The sequence below is a fragment of the Oryctolagus cuniculus genome, chromosome 18 (assembly GCF_964237555.1).
Source record: "Oryctolagus cuniculus chromosome 18, mOryCun1.1, whole genome shotgun sequence".
NCBI lineage: Eukaryota > Metazoa > Chordata > Mammalia > Lagomorpha > Leporidae > Oryctolagus > Oryctolagus cuniculus.
Genome location: NC_091449.1, coordinates 20,817,418 through 20,840,495, shown reverse-complemented (window position 1 = coordinate 20,840,495; position 23,078 = coordinate 20,817,418). Strand labels below are relative to the sequence as shown.

The 23,078-nt window shown below is 48.4% G+C and overlaps 1 protein-coding gene across 2 annotated transcripts in view; it reads right to left on the bottom strand.

Annotated features, from left to right (window-relative positions):
- LOC138846508 (putative ATP-dependent RNA helicase TDRD12) overlaps positions 1-23,078 on the bottom strand; it is a 46,707-nt gene that overhangs the window by 10,013 nt on the left and 13,616 nt on the right. For both annotated transcript variants that reach the window (XM_070062525.1, XM_070062526.1), the window contains exons 2-4: positions 22,102-22,260; positions 19,908-20,044; positions 15,742-15,861 (exon numbers count right to left, since the gene is read on the bottom strand). In XM_070062525.1, coding sequence (XP_069918626.1) covers positions 15,742-15,861; positions 19,908-20,044; positions 22,102-22,260 — 416 coding nt within the window. The remainder of the gene's footprint in view (positions 1-15,741; positions 15,862-19,907; positions 20,045-22,101; positions 22,261-23,078) is intronic.

Here is a 23,078-nt window from a genome sequence, read left to right as displayed (position 1 = left end):
AGAGAAGCATTGACAGAGTCAGAGAGCAAGAGGTCTTCCACCCGCTGGTTCACTCCCCAGATGGCCACAACAGCCGGAGCTGCGTCGATCCGAAGCCAGGAGCTTCTTCAGGGTCTCCCATGTGGGTGCAGGGGCCCAAGGACCTGGGCCATCTTCTACTGCTCTCCCAGGCCATAGCAGAGAGCTAGATCAGAAGAGGAATGCCTGGGACTGGAACCACCACCCATATGGTGAGGGAAGTCTTGCAGCTGCAAGTTCACCTCCCCCACACAGGGGAGCACAGCTGGGGCTGGCCGGAAGCTGGCCAGGAAGCAGCAGTGGGACAGGACTCTAGGCGTTCTGACCTGTGATGCCCACATCCTAAGCAGCAGTGGAACCCGCTGTGCCCCAGCACCTGCCCTGCACGTGAGTTCTTGCTGTGGCAGGACTGGGCTGGTAGAGGGAAGCTTGTGCTAAGGCGAGTTCTGCTTCCTTGGCTTGCTCTGCTCTCGTCCACCTGCACACGCTTGCCTTCTGCTGTCCACTGTGGCCAGGAGCAGCAAGAGGGCCTGGTGGGGAGCGCTGATGTGCTTGGGGCTCCCCAGGGTGCAGCCCAGCAGGAGCTGGGAGCCCAGTAGGAGCGACAGCCAGGCTCAGCCCCAGTGCACACTCACCCCTGCGCGCTCGGGCTCGCCCTCCCGTCTTCAGTTCTCCATGCTTTCCCTCCCTTGTGGAGGGACGGGAGCTCCAGGAACATGAGGGCTGTCAGAGGAGCTGAGGGCGTGGCCTGCTTCTCCGAAGTCTCTAAACAAGGACACGTTCACATGGGTAGGAGAGGACTTCAGTAAGTTCATGGATATTAGCATTTAAAGTGCACGGGCCAGGGTGGTGCTAACTTGCAATGATGGCATCCCATAGTGGAGAGCTGGTTTGAGTCCCAGCTGCTCAGCTTCGGATCCAGCTCTCTGCCAACAGGCCTGGGAAAGCAGTGGAAGACGGCCCCAATATGTGGGCCGCTGCTCCCGCATGGGAGTCACAGTTGGAATTCTGGTTCCTGACCTTCGCTTGGCATAGAACTGGACCTCAAGGACTTCTGGGGAATCAACCAGTAGATGAAGGATTTGTCTCTCTTTCACTGTCACTCTACATTTTGAATACATAAATAATTCCATTTTTTAAAGATTTATTTATTTATTTGAAAGTCAGAGTTACACAGAGAGAGGAGAGGCAGAGACAGAGAGAGAGGTCTTCCATCTGCTCGTTCACTCCCCAGATGGCCACAACCGCCAGAGCTGTGCCGATCCAAAGCCAGGAGCCAGGAGTTTCTTCTGTGCCTGCAGGGTCCTGAGCGGGTCTCTGCCTGAGGATGGGGGCTGTGGAACCACCCATCTCCCCAGGAACACGGGGAAGCTTGCTGCCGCTGGGCACCGGGGTCACAAACTGGAGCAAACTCCTTTCCATGGAACAATTTAATACAGGCTCAGCACCACCTGAGGGTGGCGGTGGGGGAGGGGGGCGGGGAGGAGAGTACAGTGGCTCCTGGCACGGCTGTTGTCTTCCAGTGTCAGGGTGTCCTGGCCCCAGGAAGAGCCTGGGCGGTGGGGGCTCAACCAAGTGCATAGGATGCCGTGAAGACACACGGAAGGCTGCTGCCCAGCCTGGGCAGGACAGATGCTGGACTCGGCCTCTCTTCTAGGAGGCACCCATCATCCAGGTGTCCTGTGGAATAGGAGGTAAGGAGGCCTCTGGCCAGGGAGGGCACGCGGGTCTGGTCTCCCAGCCCAGGGCTGGCTCTGGCCGGCTCCAGCCCGTGACTGTCCCCAGAGTGCGTGGGGCTGCCATGCCAGTAGGGGGAAGTCTTCAGCCGTGGCCCCCAGGCGGGGACAGCCTGCATGGGCCCTGGTTCCGGGGGCTCCGAGGCCCGTGGAGGAGCCCACATCCACAGGCCCTCCTGGCTGCCAGCGTCGGAGAAGTCGTCCTCCCTGTGCTCTGGCCCGCTCAGGTTAGGGAGACTGGCGCACTGGCACAGGCCTCCCCACCTCGAGTACTCTGGAGACTCCGTGGGGCTGGCAGAACCTGGAGACTGTGGTCCCCACAGGGAAGCCCAGGCCGAGGGGCTCTGGGCTGCCTTCCCAGCTCTCCTCCTCCTCCAGGCCTTCCCTCTCGGCGATGCAGAGGCCAAAGCTTTCTGGAGGACGATCATCACTGCACGGGTAGCGGGACCCCTGGTCTGCTCCCACACTGCCACTGTGTCCTGAATGGTGATTTTGGCCTTCGGAGCAGTGGGGGCAGGAACGTGCATCTGGGGGACGCGTGCCTGCCCCAGGGGCCTGCTGCACCATTTTATAGCCTTGGCTGCAAGAAGAGACACGGTTTGTTTACCACAGCCCCCGTCTGGCCTGCTCGGTGCTTGCCCCGACCTCATCCTGGGGTCCCCATCACCACGTGTGACGCTGAGGACTCTTCCAGGCTGCTGGCCCCAGACGGGAGGGTGTGTGCAGCCCGGGCAAGGGGAGCCCTGGGACACCACCGGCTCCTCCTGCACAGCCCCACAGGGTGGATGGCCCTGAACTCCCCACCTCACTCTCATCTCTGGGGACCCAGGCACCAACTCAGGACCCCGTCACCTCCCCCACCTGACCTCCTGCGCCCTAACAGTGCATTCGCTGAGTTACCCACATCTGAGTCCCTCCTACATGGCTGGAAAGGAACTGAGCCTAAGATGATGGGGGTGAGAGCTGGGGCTGTGGGGCAGACATGGAGATCGGTTTAGGCCCTTGGGAACAGGGAATGCAGTTTCTAAAGAGGTGGCAGGGGTGCCCTGTGTCCTCTGCCCCTGGGCCACTGTCTCTTTCCTGGTGAGACTGGGCTGTCACTGCTACTGTCCTACGAGCACCCAGGGGAGGCAGCACCTGGAGGCACAGTGGGGCCTCCCCAGTGCCTGGACAGCCTGCAACTGGGCCCCCACTTAGAGCCTCAGAGCTGGGACAAACCCATCTCTGCTCTGCATGGGGACCCAGGCGCTCAGGTCCTTGATGGCAGCTGCAGCAGGGGACGAGCACAGGGACCCCTCCCCACCGGAGCCCAGAGGCCAGCGATGCTCCGGGTCCCGCTGACTTCTGTTGGCCCGAGGCTAGAGCTGCGGAGCCCACACTCAGTTGCCCTTGAGTTCTGCCACAGGGGCCCCCAGCGCCTGCCTCTGTGCCCAACCCTGCTCACAGGAGTGCACTCGGCCCCCACAACTGGGCTCAGGGCACCTGGGCCTTCCGGGGGTTCTCAGATGGCTAAAGGGGATCCAGTGCTGGCTGGTTTCCCCTTCACTGCACAGGGTCTCCCACAGCCCCACCTCCCTCTAGCCCTGCCCACATCCAGGTGGGAACCCACCCACCTGTCCTAGGAGGGTCCTGTGTGCAGACAGCTGTGGTCATCGGGCCAGGATGTCTTGGGTGTCACGCCAAGCACTGGAGGGACTGCTCAGGGGCCAATTTCCAGTGCGATGACCCTGGCCACTTCTCCTTGTGGTCTGTGGGGGCCTGGGATTGGGGATGCAACAGGGGGATTCTCAGTGCCCTCCTGAAGGGAACCCAGGCATCCCAAACCCCCTCATGCCTCCCTCAAGTCCTGCTCACGAGGGACAGGCAGGGGGACCCCCAGCTCCGCCGTCCCAGCACCCGGGCCTCTGTGGGCCCTGAGGACTCACTGTGATGGATCTTGAGGGCCGTGTATGCCATGGCCGGGAGCACGTGCTCGCCCTCCAGGATGTAGATGTCCCGCATCCTCAGAGCCAGGGGGAACGGCACCTGGGGACAGAGGCATTGGAGGACCCGCCGTCAGGGCCTCAGCAGGGCCCACAGGGGTGGGTGTGCAGTGTCACTACAGGGGACAGGGGGAGACTGCAGGAGCAGTGACCCAGGATATTGAGGATCTCTGTCTCTCTGCCTTTCAAAGAAATAGAAAGATCAATAGGGGCCTGTGCTCTGTACAGTAGGCTAAGCCTCCACCTGCCACACCGGCATCCTGTATGGGGCCAGTTTGCATCCCAGCTGCTCCTCTTCCAAGCCAGCTCTCTGCTTATGGCCTTGGGAAGCAGTGGGAGATAGCCCAGGTGCTTGGGCCCCTGCACCCCTGTGAGAGAGCTGGAAGAAGCTCCTGGCTTCTGACTTCTGATCAGCTCAGCTCCTGCCACTGCAACCATTTGGGGAGTGAACCAGCAGAGGAAGACCTTTCTCTACGTCTTTCTCTGTCTATAACTCTACCTCTCAAATAAATAAAATATTTTTATTGAAGGACGGGGTGGAGCCAAGATGGTGGAATAGTGAGGGCACGCACCGATAGTCCAGGAAAATTTAGTTTAATAAAAGTGGAGTTATGGTAGCCTCAGAAAAAGGATCAGGAAAAAACTGCAGAGGAAACTCTTCCGGATCTAGTGGCTGTGACTCGGAGGACCTACTGGGAGAACAAGGTCGCCCACCGCGCGGAAGCCGAGCTGCGGGAGCTGCATGGTCTGCGCGCCAGTGCAGGAAGGGGAGTGGATGTCACACAGACACCAGCAGGGAGAGCAGGGACGCCCAGGGCTCCGAGTCCACACATCGGTGCTGGAAGGGGAGGTGAGCTCAGTAACCTGAGACATTGGCGGGGAAATGGCGGTCAGAATCTAGAGGGGAGCGGGAAAGTTCACCAGACTGACTACAGGAAAGAAGGAAAAAAGGTGGGGGGGTACTGGTACAGAGGAGTTTCTCTCTCTGCCAACCTTGCAAAGGCAAGCAAGAGACAAAGAGCAGGCCTTCACTCTGGATTTAGATAACAACTAGGGAGAGCTAAGGAACTGAGTCACTACAATTCAGTAGCCTAGGCAACCCAGTGGGAGTCCAGAGGAGAAACAGAGCCTGCACAGACTCTTTGGGTAGAAGCCAGAGATCGGAAGCTAAATACCATCAATTCTGCACAGCAGTGCGGTGCGGTATTACTTACCTCCTAAATAAATAAATAAATAAAAAGGAGAGATTTACCACGCATAACCTGAGGGTGTCACCTTTGCACACCCGTAACCCAGAAGAACCAAGCAGAGCTATCAGGCCACACCCATCTCAAGCCTCCAAGGCTCCTCCAACAGCAGGCAGTCCACTTAACACAGACATAGTATTAAAAAACACACACACACACACACAGTGACGAAACAAGAATTAACTATGCCAAGCAACAAACACAGAAATCGAGGGAACAAGATCAACGATGACACTATGATGCCTCCAAATAAACAAAACACCCCAAGCCAAGATTATGAAGATGATGAGATAGAAGAAATGCAAGATATGGATTTCAAAAAATTTATGATAAGAACATTTAGAAGTTTTCACAACACAACATATCAAAACTTATGGGATACAGCAAAAGCAGTATTGAGAGGCAAGTTAATAGCAATAGGTGCCTATATCAAGAAATTGGAAAGGTACCAAATAAATGAGCTTTCAGCACATCTCAAGGACCTAGAAAAACTGCAGCAAACCAAACCCAAATCTAGTAGGAGAATGAAATAATTAAAATCAGAGAAGAAATTAACAGGATTGAATCCAAAAAAACATTACAAAAAATCAGCCAAGCGAGAAGCTGGTTTTTTGAAAAAATAAACATAATGGACACCCCATTGGCCCAACTAACTAAAAAAAGAAGAGAAAAGACCCAAATCAATAAAATCAGAGATGAAAAAGGAAACGTAACAACAGACACCACAGAAATAAAAAGAATCATCAGAAATTACTACAAGGACCTGTATGCCAGCAAACAGGAAAATCTATCAGAAATGGATAGATTCCTGGACACATGCAATCTACCAAAATTGAACCATGAAGACATAGAAAACCTAAATAGACCGATAACTGAAACAGAAATCGAAACAGTAATAAAGGCCCTCCCAACAAAGAAAAGCCCAGGACCAGATGGATTCACTGCTGAATTCTACCAGACATTTAAAGAAGAACTAATCCCATTTCTTCTCAAACTATTCAGAACAATTGAAAAAGATGGAATCCTCCCAAATTCTTTCTATGAAGCCAGCATCACCTTAATCCCTAAGCCAGAGAAAGATGCAGCACTAAAAGAAAATTATAGACCAATATCCCTGATGAACATAGACGCAAAAATCCTCAATAAATTTCACACCAATAGAATACAACAACACATCAGAAAAATCATCCACCCAGACCAAGTGGGATTTATCCCTGGTATGCAGGGATGGTTCAACATTCGCAAATCAACCAATGTGATTCACCACATTAACAGACTGCAAAAGAAAAACCATATGATTATCTCAATTGATGCAGAGAAAGCATTCGATAAAATTCAACACCCTTTCATGATGAAAACTCTAAGCAAATTGGGTATAGAAGGAACATTCCTCAATATAATCAAAGCAATTCATGAAAAACCCATGGCCAGCATCCTATTGAATGGGGGAAAAGTTGGAAGCATTTCCACTGAGATCTGGCACCAGGCAGGGATGACCACTCTCACCACTGCTATTTAACATAGTTCTGGGAGTTTTAGCCAGAGCCATCAGACAAGAAAAAGAAATTAAAGGAATACAAATTGAGAAGGAAGAAGTCAAACTATCCCTCTTTGCAGACAATATGATTCTTTACTTAGGGGATCCAAAGAACTCTACTAAGAGACTATTGGAACTCATAGAGGAGTTTGGCAAAGTGGCAGGATATAAAATCAATGCACAAAAATCAACAGCCTTTGTATACACAAGCAATGCCATGGCTGAGAAAGAACTGCTAAGATCAATCCCATTCACAATAGCTACAAAAACAATCAAATACCTTGGAATAAACTTAACCAAGGACGTTAAAGATCTCTACGATGAGAATTACAAAGTCTTAAAGAAAGAAATAGAAGAGGATACCAAAAAATGGAACAATCTTCCATGCTCATGGATTGCGAGAATCAACATCATCAAAATGTCCATTCTCCCAAAAGCAATTTATAGATTCAATGCAATTCCAATCAGGATACCAAAGACATTCTTCTCAGATCTAGAAAAAATGATGCTGAAATTCATATGGAGGCAAAAGAGACCTCGAATAGCTAAAGCAATCTTGTACAACAAAAACAAAGCTGGAGGCATCACAATACCAGATTTCAGGACACACTACAGGGCAGTTGTAATCAAAACAGCATGGTACTGGTACAGAAATAGATGGATAGACCAATGGAACAGAATAGAAACACCAGAAATCAACCCAAACATCTACAGCCAACTTATATTTGATCAAGGATCTAAAACCAATTCCTGGAGCAAGGACAGTCTATTCACTAAATGGTGCTGGGAAAACTGGATTTCCACGTGCAGAAGCATGAAGCAAGACCCCTACCTTACACCTTACACAAAAATCCACTCAACATGGATTAAAGACCTAAATCTACGACCTGACACCATCAAGTTATTAGAGAACATTGGAGAAACCCTTCAAGATATTGGCACAAGCAAAGAGTTTCTGGAAAAGACCCGGGAGGCACAGACAGTCAAAGCCAAAATCAACTACTGGGATTGCATCAAATTGAGAAGTTTCTGTACTGCAAAAGAAACAGGAGAGTGAAGAGACAACCGACAGAATGGGATAAAATATTTGCAAACTATGCAACAGATAAAGGTTAATAACCAGAATCTACAAAGAGATCAAGAAACTCCACAACAACAAAACCAACAACCCACTTAAGAGATGGGCCAAGGACCTCAATAGACATTTTTCAAAAGAGGAAATCCAAATGGCCAACAGGCACATGAAAAAATGTTCAAGATCACTAGCAATCAGGGAAATGCAAATCAAAACCACAATGAGGTTTCACCTCACCCCGGTTAGAATGGCTCACATACAGAAATCTACCAACAACAGATGCTGGCGAGGATGTGGGGAAAAAGGGACACTAACCCACTATTGGTGGGAATCCAAACTGGTCAAGCCACTATGGAAGTCAGTCTGGAGATTCCTCAGAAACCTGAAGATAACCCTACTGTTCGACCCAGCCATCCCACTCCTTGGAATTTACCCAAAGGAATTTAAATTGGCAAACACAAAAGCAGTCTGCACCCTAATGTTTATTGCAGCACAATTCACAATAGCCAAGACCTGGAACCAACCTAAATGCCCATCAACGGTAGACTGGATAAAGAAATTATGGGATATGTACTCTTTAGAATACTATACCGCAGTAAGAAACAATGAAATCCAGTCATTTGCAACAAAATGGAGGAATCTGGAACACATCATGCTGAGTGAAATAAGCCAGTCCCAAAGGGACAAATATCATATGTTCTCCCTGATCAGTGACAACTGACTGAACACCAAAAAGGAAACCTGTTGAAGTGAAATGAACACTATGAGAAATGGTGACTTGATCAGCATAGCCCCGACTGTTAATGAACAACTTAATACATTATCCCTCTTAGTATTTTTTTTGTCTGTTCTACTTAATATGACTGGTTTAATTCTGTAATTAATACACAGTTATTCTTAAGTGTTGAAATTTAACTGAAATGTGATCCCTGTTAAACATAAGAGTGGGAATAAGAGAGGGAAGAGATGTACAATTTGGGACATGCTCAAGCTGACTTGCCCCTAATGGTAGAATTAGAAACATACCAGGGGATTCCAATTCAATCCCATCAAGGTGGCATATACCAATGCCATCTCACTAGTCCAAGTGATCAATTTCAGTTCACAATTGATCATAATGAAAGGACTAAGAGTCAAAGGGATCACATAACAAGTCTAGTACCTGCTAATACTAACCAATAGAATAAATAAAGGGGAGAGTGATCCAACATGGGAAGCGAGATACTCAGCAGACTCATAGAATGGCAGATGTCCTAAACAGCACTCTGGCCTCAGAATCAGCCCTAAAGGCATTCGGATCTGGCTGAAAAGCCCACGAGAGTATTTCAGGCATGGAAAGCCAAGACACTCTGGCAAAAAAAAACAAAAACAAAAACCCTAAATGAAAGATCTCTATGAGTGAGATCCCAGTGGAAAGAACAGGTCTTCAAAGAAGGAGGTACCTTTCTCTGAAGGGAGGAGAGAACCTCCACTTTGACTATGACCTTGTCTAAACAAGATAGGAGTTGGAGAACTCAAAAGGCTTCCATAGCCTTGGAAACTCATGACTGCAGCATAGGGAGATTACTGATGCCATAAACAGGAGTGTCAATTTGTAAAGTCAACAACAGGAGTCACTGTGCACTTACTCCTCATGTAGGATATCTCTGTCCTTAATGTGCTGTACAGTGAGATTTAATGCTATAACGAGTACTCACACAGTATATTTCACTTTGTGTTTCTATGGGGGTGCAAACTGTTGAAAGCTTTACTTAATGTATACTAAACTGATCTTCTGTAAAAAAAAGAAAAAAAGAAATTATCAATTCCCAACTTGACTCTCACTGGGATGAAACATGACAATAGGTCTGATCTGATTTCATCATCATTTAAAAAATCATCTATTATTTTTTACTTTATGTTTCTGTGTGAGAGCAAACTGTTGAAATCTTTACTTAATGTATGCTAAACTGATCTTCTGTACATAAAGAGGATCAAAAATGAATCTTGATGTGAATGGAAGGGGAGAGGGAGTGGGAAAGGGGAGGGCTGTGGGTGGGAGGGACATTATGGGGGGAAGCCATTGTAATCCATAAGCTGTACTTTGGAAATTTATATTCATTAAATAAAAGTTAAAAATAAATAAAATATTTTTATTTTATTTTTTTTGACAAGCAGAGTAGGAGAGAGAGAGAGAGAGAGAGAGAGAGAGAGAGAGAGAGAGAGAAAGGTCTTCCTTTTTCCGTTGGTTCACCCCCCAAGGGGCTGCCAGGGCCAGCACGTTGCAGCCGGCGCACTGTTCCAATCCGAAGCCAGGAGCCAGGTGCCTCCTCCTGTTCTGCCATGCAGGTGCAGGGGCCAAGCACCTGGGCCATCCTGCACTGCACTCCCAGGCCACAGCAGAGAGCTGGTCTGGAAGAGGAGCAACTGGGACAGAATCCGGCGCCCTGACTGGGACTAGAACCCAGGGTGCCGCCGCTGCAGGCAGAGGATTAGCCTAGTGAGCCACAGGGCTGGCCAATAAAACCTTTTTAAAAAAAGATAAATAAAGGACTAGTGCTGTGGTTCAACGGGTTAGGGCCTAGGCCTGTGGTGCCAGCATCCCGCATCCCATGTGGGTGCTAGTTCGGATCTTGGCTGCTCCACTTCCAATCCAGCTCTATGCAATGACCTGGGAAGGCACTGGAGAATGGCCCGGGTCCTTGGGCCCCTGTGCCCATGTGGGAGGCCCAGGGAAGGTTCCTGGCTCCTGGCTTCAGGTCAACTCAGCTCTGGCCATTTCAGCTGGTTGGGCAGTGGACCAGTAGATGAAAGACTTCTCTCTCTCTCTGTCTCTCCTTCTCTCTCTGACTTTCAAATAGATAAATAAATCTTTTTAAAAAAAGATAATTAAAGTTTTAAAACTGTATAAGGAATGATGGAAAAAGTGAACCTCACCGTAGCAAATTCAGAATGTCTTGATAGGGCCTGGCGCTGTGGTGTTGCAGGTAAAGCTGCTGCCTGCAGTGCTGGCATGGCATACAGGTGCCAGTTCTAGTCCCAGCTGCCCCACTTCCGATCCAGCTCTCTGCTATGGCCTGGGAAAGCAGAAAATGGCCCAAGTCCCTGGGCTCCTGCACCTGTGTGTGAAACCCAGAGGAAGCTCCTGGCTCCTGGCTTTGGATCGGCGTAGCTCCAGCCGTCGCAGCCAGTTGGGGAGTGAACCAGTGGATGGCAGACCTCTCTCTCTCTGCCAACACGCACAGCCTCAGTCTGATCATGAGAACATCAGGCCAAGTCAAACTGAACGTTCCTCTGCAGCATAACTGACCAGGACTCTTCAGAAGCGTCCAGGCCATGAAGGAAGACTGAAGAACTGTCCCAGACTCTGGGAGACTAACCAGACAGGACACTGGAGGCAAGCTGGAGGCCTGGCTCACACCCTGGACCAGAAAAAGGAAACCAGTGGGAACATTGCAACACTCCAGTGAGGGCCAAGGACACTTTAGTTAGTACACTATCTTGCTTTGTAAACCACACACAGGGCTCTTTCTGCATGACCAATCAAGCACACGATGCACACAACAGAGAGCATAGCTCTGGCCCTGCTCCGGGTGGGGATAAAGACCCCAGCTACTTCCTGTGACACACCTCTCTCCACACTGCTGCCTGCACCAACACAAACTCACATCCCAGGGCCCCAGTGAGGTGACCTGTGCTCACCACCTGGCACTGCCTGCTGCAACATCAGTTACCTGTGACAAATCAAAACACAAGCTCCCTGGGGCAGCGATTCTGAGATCACTGCGTCTCCACAGGCTGGCACAGAGAGGGATCAGTACATGTCGGCTAAGCCAACAGTGTAGGGGCAGCTGTGGGGAAGCGGCTGCTATGGTCCTCACTCTGCCCACTAGAGCACCCATTCGCCACCTCCCATTTGATCTCTATCAACTTAACCTTTCTACATCTCGCCTATGCTTTGGAAAGAAAATCATAGGACAAGGTATAGGCAGTAGAAAATCAGGAGAAACCAAAATTTAGAAGGAATAAAAATAAAATAAAAAGTCAAGATCAGAATAAAATATTTTACATTTCTCTTGTTTGGATCTATCACATATGCTACCACCATACTTCAAGAGTTATTTTAGTTTTTTAAATGTTTATTCATTTTTATTTATTTGAAAGGCAGAGCATCAGAGAGGGCAAGAGAGAGAGAGAAATCTTCTATCTACTGGTTCACTCTCCAAATGTCTTCAACAACTGGGCCTGGACCATGCCGAAACCAGGAGCCCGGAACTCCACTCAGGTCACCCTCACAGGTGGCAGGTACTCAGGATTCGATCTACCATTTGCTGTCTCCTAGGGCACTAGCAGGAAGCTGTCCTGGAAGTGGGCAGCCAGGACTTACATCAGGTACTCCAGTATGGAACCAAAGGTGCCCCAAGCAGTGGCTTAATCGGCTGTATCACAAGATCCATTCCTTCCGAGAGTTGTTTTAAAGATCAAATGGGGGGTGGCGTGCTGTTGTGCAGTGGGTTAAAGCCCAGCCTGCAGTGCTGGCATCCCATATGGGTACTGGTTCGTGTCCTGGCTGCTCCTCTTCTGATCCAGTTCTATGCTATGGCCTGGGAAAGCAGTAGAGGATGGCCCAAGTCCTTGGGTCCCTGCACCTGCGTGGAAGACCTGGAAGAAACTCTTGTCTCCTGGCTTTGGATCAGCTCAGCTCTGGCCACTGCGGATTTTTGGCGAGTGAACTAATGGAAGGAATGGAGTTGCTCTCTCGCTGACTATCTACTTCTAACTCTTACAAAAAAAAAAAACAAACAAACAAACAAAAAAAGATCAAATGAGGAAGTATATAGAGAATATTTACCCCACAGCCTAGACATAATCAATGTTCAAAAGTAGTAGTTATTTTTATTTTTACTAAGAAAGGTAGTATCTACACTACATCTAGATAATTACAGGGGGCAGGTGTTACGGGGTACCAGGTGGAGCCACCGTCTGTCTGTGAAGCCTCCATCCCATTATGGGCACCGGTTCATTTCCAGGCCGCTCTACTTCCAATCCAGCTCCCTGCTGATGGCCTAGGAAAAGCAGCAGAATGTAGCCCAAGTGCTTGGGCCACTGCTACCACCATGGGAGACCCAGATGGAGCTCCCAGATTCCACCTGGTCCAGAACCAGCCATTGTGGCCATCTGGGAAGTAAGCCAGCAGATAGAAGATATTTCTCTCTCTCTCGCTAACTCTGACTTTCAAATAAAAAAATTACAAGGATAAAGTACAATATAGCAGTTCTAAAACTATTCACATAAAAAATACTTAATGAGCTTTTCTTTTTTAAAAAATATTAGATTTCTAATAAGATAAAGTCAAATAACTGAAGAGAAATATCAATCTAAAATAACAGGTAAATCAGTCTCTCTCCACACACACACAATAAACACTAAAGAGATACCCAACTTTGCAAGTGAAAAAATGCAAGTTAAAACAAGAGATCATGTTCACCCAGCAAACAAGCAGAAATTAAAAAGCCTAGTAACAGGGCCGGTGCTGTGGTGCAGCAGGTAAAGCCACTGCCTGCAGTGCTGGCATCACATATGTGTGTCAGTTCAAGTCCCGGCTGCTCCTCTTCTGATCCAGCTCTCTGCTATGGTCTGGGAAAGCAGTAGAAGATGGCCCAAGTCCTTGGGCCCCTGCACCCATGTGGGAAGACCTGGGGAAGTTCCTGGCTCCTGGCTTCGGATCGGCACAGCTCTGGCCATTGCAGCCAACTGGGGAGTGAACCAGCGGATGGAAGACCTCTTTCTCTCTGCCTCTCCTCTGTGTAACTCCTTCAAGTAGATAAATAAAATCTTTTTTTTTAAAAAAAAAGCCTATTAATGAGGTTGTATAGGAAAAGAAACCCCAATAATGATAGTATAAATTGCTATAATCTTTCTGGAGGGAAATCTGACAAATCTGTCAAAAACTGTAATACACATTAAGAAAACTATTCTTAATAACATGTGAGTGCAAAGGCATCACCTGCCAAAGATGACGATGAAAACCCAGTAAGAAAAGTTCCTCTTGGGGCCGGCACCATGGCGTGGCTGGTTAAGCTGCTGCCTGCAACGCCAGCATCCCAAATGGGTGCCCGTTTAAGTCCTGGCTGCTCCACTTCCAATCCAGTTAATGCTCCTGGGAAAGCAGTGGAAGATGGACCAAATCCTTGGGCCCTGCCACCCGTTTGGGAAACTAGATGGAGGTCCAGGCTCCGGGCTTCAGCCTGGCTCAGTCTCAACCATCACAGCCATCTAAGGAGGAAACCAGCAAATGGAAGATCTCTCCCCCTTTCTTTTCAACTCTTCAAGAAAAATCCTTGGAAATTAAAAAAAAAAAACGAACTTACTCTTAAGTCCTCCACCTACCCCAGGGGTATCCTGAGGGTGGAAAAGACCCCAGTAGTCCTGGAAAGGGGGTCAGTAGGAAGGGGGTGAGAAGGACAGGAAACGGGTTGCCCAAGGGGTAGCTGGGGAGCACAAGCTGCTGCCCAAACCACACCTGGATGGCCTGCAGCTGGCTGCTCTGCGAGAGGAACAGCACAGGGGCTGCTCAGCGGGTCTCCTCACTGCAGAGCAGAAGTGCACAAGCACAGAGCAGGATGCCAGAGAGAAGCCGAGCAGGACACACGGACCCAAGCAGAGACAAGCTGGCTTACTGGAGCATACTACTCTGAGGCTGGTCCCAAGAGTGATGCACTCACCTCCCAAGGGAACTGTGGTGATGGGCATGGTGGGGCGTGGAGCACGAGGTCTCCAAAGGGGCCACAGAGCAGAGGTAACTTCCGAGTTCAGGGCGCACAGTGCACCAGTACCAGCTTATGCAAATAGAGACAGGACTGGGCTGCTCCCTATACAGCCTTTCTTCTGTTAACACCACAGTCTGGGAAGTGAGAGACAGAGGAGCTCCAGGTGAGAGTGGCTGCCCCACAGACTACAGAAACAGAAATCCAGCCCTCAGTAGTGCTCCTTAAAGAGCAGAGATCACAGGCACACCGTGCAGAATACAGCCTGGTGCAGGGGCCCACTCTAGGGAAACATCACACAGTAACCACACACCAGGAGGAAGGAGCCGTGACAGGGATGTAAGTTACGTGGATATACCCACATTCTTATGGGAACACACAGCACAAAATGGCTTGAAAATCTAGCTGGCTGTCAAGAAGAAACTGGTTAAATCCAATAACCATATCGGTCATAGTCACCCATGAAAAAGACTCAAAGTGGTTAGGAGAGGGATATGGATTGGCAAAGAACCTCCACAGCTACTCCTAAGTTAATTCTGCAAACAAGACAGCCTGTTCTCTTCCTAAGAAAGTCCATGCCCACAGAGGTGTCTAACCTCACGGACAGAGGGTAGGTGCCAGGCTCACAGGGGTGTGTAAGTGCACTAACAGAGGGCAGGATCCACGATCACATGGGTATGTAAGTGCACCAACGGAGGGTGAGAAGGTCACAGCCTGCACAGCCCACAGAGGCCTCCAGGAGGAAAGACGTAGGACAGAGGCAGGCATGTGGTCAACTTTTTTTTAATGCTCCAGCAGTTTTATTTCATGAAAGCTTTTCTTTAGAATTACTCTACTACTTTTTTTTTTTTTTGACAGGCAGAGTGGACAGTGAGAGAGAGAGAGAGAGAGAAAGGTCTTCCTTTGCCATTGGTTCACCCTCCAATGGCCACTGCGGCCGGCGCACTGCGCTGATTCGAAGGCAGGAGCCAGGTGCTTTTCCTGGTCTCCCATGGGGTGCAGGGCCCAAGCACTTGGGCCATCCTCCACTGCACTCCCTGGCCACAGCAGAGAGCTGGCCTGGAAGAGGGGCAACCGGGACAGAATCCAGGGCACAAACCGGGACTAGAACCCGGTGTCCCAGCGACACAAGGCGGATGATTAGCCTATTGAGCCACGGCGCCGGCCTCTACTACTTTTTATAAGTTGTTTTTTTAAGTCAAAAGACACAGAGCTCAGGCCCTGGGGTGGGTGCTTGAGAATTCTACTCACAGCTAGTTTGACCAGCACCAACTCAGAGGCTGCCTCCTGCAGAACTCAGACCTTCAAAACCTGTTCGCGGGTAACTGATGGCACATAAATGCAGACATGAACTGAAGGCGTTTACTCATGATTCCTGTGACTTCAGAACCTGTACTTACACAATCTCGGCGCTGTCTTCACAGAAGTCAATGTGCAATGTAACAGGCTTCATGCAGTACAACCGGAACTTTTTTGCTCTGTAGGGAAGCTGCATAAATGATTCCACTGCAACTCGGATGCTGACAAATGAAGCAGAGAGAGTTCCATTATAAAACACACAACACAGAACAGACTCCTTTATAGTTCACCTAGGTCAGTAACATGCTTGCCGTAAAACAAAGTAAAGGACATCCCTTTCTGATTCTAACACAGCCTCCAACAGATGCTTGGAGACATCTGGCCAAGGGGACAAAACTGCTTCTTGGAGGGTGGAAAAAAATCTTTCTGTAAAAGCAGAGAGATCCTACATAGTGATTCAGTGTATCTGTGGCATCAAAATTTCATGGCACAGGGGCAGGAATTCAGGGAGAGTGTATCTGGTGAGGCTCCTCAGGTTAAGACACACTGTGCAGCTGGCACTGTGGTGCAGGTGAAGGCGCCACCCACGGCGCCAGTGTCCTTGCGAGTGCCAGCTTGGGCCCAGATCCACTGCCGATCCAGCTCCTTGCTAATGCGCCTGGGACATCAGTGAAGACAATTCAAGTACTTGGGTCCCTGTGCCCACATGGGAAACTCAGATAGAGTTCTGGGTTCCTGGTTTCAGCTTGGCTGTTGTGGGAATTTGCAGAAGTAAACCAAAGGATGAAAGATACACTTCTCTTTCTTTCTCTCCTTTTCTGTCACTCTGCCTTTCATACCACAAATCAGAAGGAAGGAGGGAAGGAGGGAGGAAGAGAGGAAGGGAGGGAAAGAAGGAACAGAAATACTGCACAGGGGCAGGCATGCGGCCTACCTGCTGGGATGCTGCTTGGGATGCCCTGACCTCGTGTCAGAACACCCGGGCTCCAGTTCTTGTTCCACACCCAATCAGCCTCCTGCTGGTGCAGGCCCTGGGAGGCAGCAGGTGGCTGGGTCTCTGCCACCCACAGGAGAGACCACATTGAGTTTCCAGTTCCTGGCTCCAGCATGGCCTACCCAGGGCTGTTGTAGGTATTTTAGAAGTGAAACAAGAAGGCACGCGCTCTCTCTCCCGCTCTCGTCTCTGTCTCTGTCTCTCTCTCTGTCTCTCTGCCTTTCAAATACATAAAAAGTGAAAAATAAAAGGAAACACTGAATAACAATGAATAAGCCTGTGAAATAAATTCCATTTACTACGTGACCAGAATTACCCCAACATTGCTGTCTATGAACAGATGTTTTAAAAATTAGTATTTGCCAACTTTGCACAAAACAGCTGATGGACGGCAAGGTGACAAGGCAAGCAACAGACATGCCAACATATTTCCTCACCATCAAGCAGCTCTCTTCCCTGAAGCCCTACCCTTTGTCTTAGATAGGTTAGAGCTCTACTTAATCATTTGATTTTCTTGCCAAAAATAAACTCAAAACACCAAACACAAAAGGAAAAGCTCCCATGATGGCTAAACACAGTAAGTACTTAAAAACAAAATATTTATTTATTTGAAAGAGTTACACAGAGGGAGAGGGGGATGGAGAGGGGGAGGGGGAGGGGGAGAGGGGGAGAGAGAGAGAGAGAGGGAGGGAGGGAGGGGTCTTCCATCCACAGGTTCACTCTCCAATTGGTCACACTGGCTGGAGCTGTGCGGATCTACAGCCAGGAGCCAGGAACTTCTTCCAGGTCCTCCTGCACACGGGTGCAGGGCCCAAGGACTCAGCTTTCCCAGGCCATAGCAGAGAGCTGGGTCAGAAGTGAAGCAGCCTGGGCTTTTTAACCGGCACCTATATGGGATGCCGGCACTGCAGTTGGTGACTGTACCGCTATGCCACAGCGCTGACCCCAAGTACTTTTATAACAATTATGGTCACAGAGGTGCAAAATCCCAAGCTGGGGAGGCACCTACTTTTCCCTTAAGTATCTGCAAATCCTCCATGTCTGGTGAGCCCTTCTGCCACGAAACTCCTCTACGTGAGAGACACCTCTTACTGCACCGAAGGCTAGCTGGCTCTGCTCTTTTTGCACTGGAATAAGAGCCCTTGTGTTTGCCTATTAAATGGACATCCTCTGACTCTGGGACAAACGATGGGACAATTATCACTAAACACCAACAGTGACTTGTGCTAGCTTTTCCTTAACATTTATTTATTTGAGAGGTAAAGCTATAGACAGAGAGAGGGAAAGACAGAGAGCTTGGTCTTCCATTCTCTGGCTCACTCCCCAAATAGCTACAATGGCCAGAGCTGGGCCAATCCAAAGCCAGGAGCTACTTTGGGTCTCCCACATGGGTGCAAGGGCCCAAGCACTTGGGTCATCTTCTGCTGTTCTCCAAGGCCATGAGTAGGGAGCTGGATTCAAAGTGAACGGGTGCCCATAAAGGATGCTGGCACGGCAGGCAGCGACTTAACCTACTATACCACAGCACCAGCCTCGTGTGCTGGCATGTTCCCCCCACCCCCAGAAACCATTTATTAAAACTTCATGCATTTTATCAATACAACTTTAGGAACACAGTGATGTGCTAATGTTTTCTAGTGAGCTGTGACATGCAGTCCCACAGTCAATGAAGGTTACAGTCAGGACGAGCCTGAACCGTCTCCACACCCTACGTGATAGCCACACCTTTACTCTGTGACGCAGAACAACCAGGAATACGCACTTGAGTATATAATCTGCTCTCTGCAACCTGAGGGTGGCCATCAATTTCCTCCTCTGTGGAGACACGGAGAGTTTCTCTCTACCTCCTGGTGGTGAGGCAAACCGCACTGAAGGACCCACCCCATCCCACGTGCAAACTAAGAGGACAGGCCAGAGAGCAGCTGGCACAGGGCACCCAGGAGACGAGAAGGGAACAGCCTGAACCTGCCCTGCCCCACCCTAGGCAGGCAAGTGGAGAAAGGCCACAGTCACTCTCTCTGTCCTCATTAGGACCATTTGCTCCTCTAGTCATGCACGCAGAATGGAAACCTGCAGTCTTCCTTCATTATTTATCTGAAAGTCACAGACAGAGAGACAAACACAGATGCCTGTCCACTGGTTGATTCATTTCTCAAATGCGGCAACAGCCAGGCTGACACCAGGAGTCCAGAACTCAGTCTCCCGTGTGGGTGGCAGGGGTCAACTTGAGCCCTCATCTGCTGCCTCCCGGGGGTGCACTGGCAGAAAACCAGAGTGGAGAGTGGAGCTGAGATTCAAGTGCAGGCACTCTGATGTGACGCACAGGCATCCAAGTCGTGACTTCATCACCGCGCCAAATGCCTGGCCCAAGTTTTCATTTCTTAAGGCACAAAAACTCTCAATGTCTTCTTTTTGCAAAAGGTAATCCCCTTACTTTAAAAACTGACATTCTCCTTTAAAATTCATCATTATCTCCTTAAACAGAGTAAGGCAAACAGACATAAAACCACACATACGTCTAAACAAATTCAGAGTTGGTGAACTCAAGGGGCTTCCATAGCCTAGACAGCTCATAGCAAGAGGCTCGGGTGATTGCTGACAGCATAAATAAGTGTGCCAATTGTTAAATCAACAACGGGAGTCACTGGGTTCATGCTCCCCATGTAGGATCTCTGTCCTTAATGTGTTTTACTATGAAACTTAAAAACAACACTACTAGTCGAACAATACCCTATACCTGGTTCGGTTGTGTGAGTGCAGCCTGTGGAAATCCCTGCTTAGTATATACTAAGTTGATCTTCAGTATATGAAGGTAATTGAAAATGAAACGTGATGAAGGGCGGGATGGGAGAGGGAGTGGGGGAGGGGAGGGCCACGGGAGGGAGGGAGGTCAGGGTTGAGGGGAAGCCACAACAATACAAAAGATGCATTTTATATTCTACTTAAAACTATTGGTTGAACTCTGTAATTAATACACAATTACTCTTAGGTGTATAATTAATGCTGTAAGTAGTACTCAAATAGTATTTTACACTTTGTGTTTCTGTGTGGGAGCAAAATGTGGAAATCTTAACATATGCTAAATTGATCTTCTATATATAAAGATAATTGAAAATTAATCGTGATGTGAAGGGGAAGGGGAGAGGGAGTGGGAGAGGGGAGCGTTGTGGGTGGGAGGGAAGTTACGGGGGGGAGAAGCTCTTGTAATCCATAAGCTGTACTTTGGAAATTTATGTTCATTAAATAAAAAAAAAAAAACACACACATACGTACTTTTTAGATTTTACTGGAATGTACCTGGCGAAGTCTACAAGGAAACACTCTGCCAGGTAATGGTCTGCTGAAGACATGATTGACTTAATGACAGCCCTGCACCAGCACCGTAGCTCCAGACAATACACCACGCAGACCTGCAAAACAGAAGGCAGGCTTTATTACGTTCAGCAGTCAAACCTCTAGTCACGTGATGACAGCCCTAAAGGCTCCTCTCCACATCGTCTCAGCCTGTACCCCACTTACAGGAGATGACACAGGTGTAGGAGGCTGACCAAACTGAGCACTGTCTCCCAGGAAAAGGCCCCCCAGGAAACAGGGATCAGCTGAAAGGAAAGTGCTAAACAGGAAGAATTCCAGCTCACCAATACAGAAGGAGTGGGAGAAATCACCATATTGAAACAAATGAGGGGCCCGTGCTGTGGCATATCCTGTAAAGCCACTACCTGCAGTGCTGGCATCCTATATTGGCGCTGGTTCGAGCCCCGGCTGCTCCACTTCCAATCCAGCTCTCTGCTATGGATGGGAAAGCAGTAGAAGATCGGCCACGTCCCTGGACCCCTGCACCAGGAGCTTACTCCTGGTCCCTGGCATTGGATCGGCACAGCTCTGGTTGTCGCGGCCAACTGGGCAGTGTACCAGGGAGTAGAAGATCTCCTCTCTCTCTCTGCCTCTCCTCTCTGCGTAACTCTGACTTTCAAATAAATAAATCACTCTTTAAAAAAAAAGAAAACAAATGAAAGTGGATTCGGGCAGTGACAGCCACTGAATGGAGAGAGCATGAAGTGAAACACTCACAGCAGTGCCATGAAGGAGGGGTCACCCTAGCATGGCTTGCAAGTGGCGCTCTCTCCCATGTTAAACCCACGTGAAGGTAACAGCACGCCTGTTCTTCAAAACAAGTGACCCCGAATCTATTCACAGTGTCCTGTTTAACCACCTCTCCACAAAAGGACAGGGAGAAAGCGCTCACCTCCTGGGTAAATGCTCACTGTGAGGAGGCCATCATGCTTTCCCAAACAAGACTGCACTTAAAGGACCACTGACCCCGTTCCATCCCTCCAGTAAGTCACTGCTATGGAAAAATAACAAATTGGTCACTAAGGACATTTGTGGGCACGAGGGAAGGAAATCAGATGAGGTCTTGTCTCCCTCCTAACGAGTGTTCATGTCCTTCCCCTCCATGCTATTACCGAAGTTCACACTTGGAACGTGGCTGACCCAAGAGAAATCAGACCACAGCAATGGTGGCTGAGGCTGCACGAAAGCAAAGAAGCCCTGATGTGGAGCACAGAGCAGAAACAATCCCAAGTCGGTCAAAGCCATGAGCAACCAAAGAGGGAGGCACTGGCCCAGAACCGAAAACCCCAGGTCCTCTTTGCCAAGGTCCGTATACCTGCCCTGGCTCCCACCGCCAGGAAGACGGCCCTAACACCTGGATCTGGATGGCATCTATCCCAAGGCCCCACTTGGACCTACACAAGCACCACCCCCTGCCACCATCAGCCTGAGTCTCATGCAACCCAAAAACCTAACACAAGGCAACAGCCATGAACGTTAAAATACTCTAATCACATTCATCATTCTAAGCTCCTGAAATATTTTTAACAATTATCTGGTAGACAGAGCACTCCCACCCAATGATTCACTCCCCAAGGACCACAACAGCCGTGGGGGAGAGGGTGAAGGCTATGAGCTAGGAACTCAATCCAGGTCTCTCAGGTGGGTAACAGGGATCTAATTACTTGAGCTATCATCTGGTGCTTCCCAGGGTCTGTGTATTAGCAGGAAGCTAGAATCAGGAACCGAATGCAAACACTCTAACATGGTGGTGTTTCAACTACCTGGCCAAACACCCACCCCTACATCCTGATTAGTGTTTCAAGATAGGATAATTAAAGGCTGGTGCTGGTTCCAGTTCCGGCTGCTCCACTTCCAGTCTGGTTCCCTGCTAATGAGCCTGCGAAAGCAAAGGAAGATGGTCTGAGTCCTTGGGTCCCTGCACCCACGTGGGAGATCCTGATGGAACTCCTGACTCCTGGCTTCGGCCTGGCCCAGTCCTGGTCATTAAGGCCATTTGGGGATTGAACTAGAGGATGGAAGATCTATCTGTCCCTCTAACTTTGCCTTTCAACTAAATAAATCTTTAAATAATAATAAAGATACAATAAATAAAGTGCATTCAGATACATACCTGTCCTTCTTCCAACATTAATGGTTTTATTTCTATATCTTTACACATGCTGTTATAGAAGTCATTCATGGCGCTATTTAGTTTTTGATAGTCGACTTCATGATCCAAAAAGGGACTACATCCTTTTATAATAACCCAGAAGCAATCTGGATCTTCAACCTGCAGAATTTTTAAAAGATTATAAAATCATGCATGATTTCTTTTAAAACCAAATAAACCTTAGAACCATGTAACTTTCTAATTTAAGTGATCTATCATTTTTGACAACTACCTTTCTCTTAAATGGTCATACCAAAGAGCCAAAGATAAAATTTAAAACATGTGATCAATAATATGCAATTCTCAATTATGTAGTACAACTCAAAAAGCAATCAGTTCTATTTGGTCTCCTGTAGCTTAAAAATATAAATATTAAAAATATTCTTATTATTAAAATACCTATTAAAACATCCATATATATAAAAAGTTCAGAACATTTTTAGTATTCTTTTTGTGTAAGAAAAATAAGTATGAATATATATACAGCCTGCTCATATTTTTTTAAATGACAGCAGATGAACCAAAACAAATACAGATTACCTCCTACAGGAGAAAAGAATGGAGTAGAAAGAATAAGGATGAAACTTAGACTGACTTCTCTGAATGGGTCTTATCTACTATTGTTATTATTACCTACTATTGTTATCTACTATTGTTATTTTTATTGTTAGGGGAAAGAATTATAAAATGGAAAATTAAATTTTTTAAAGGATTTTATTTATTTGAGAGGTAGAGTTAGAGAGAGAGGGAGAGACAGAGAAAAAGGTCTTTCATCCGCTAGTTCACTCCCCAAATGCCCACAATGGCCAGAGCTGGGCAGATCCGAGACCAGGAGCCAGGAGCTCCTTCTGGGTCTCCCATGCAGGTGCAGGGGCCCAAATACTTGGGCCATCTTTTACTACTTTTCCAGCCCATACAATAGAGCTGGATAGAAGAGG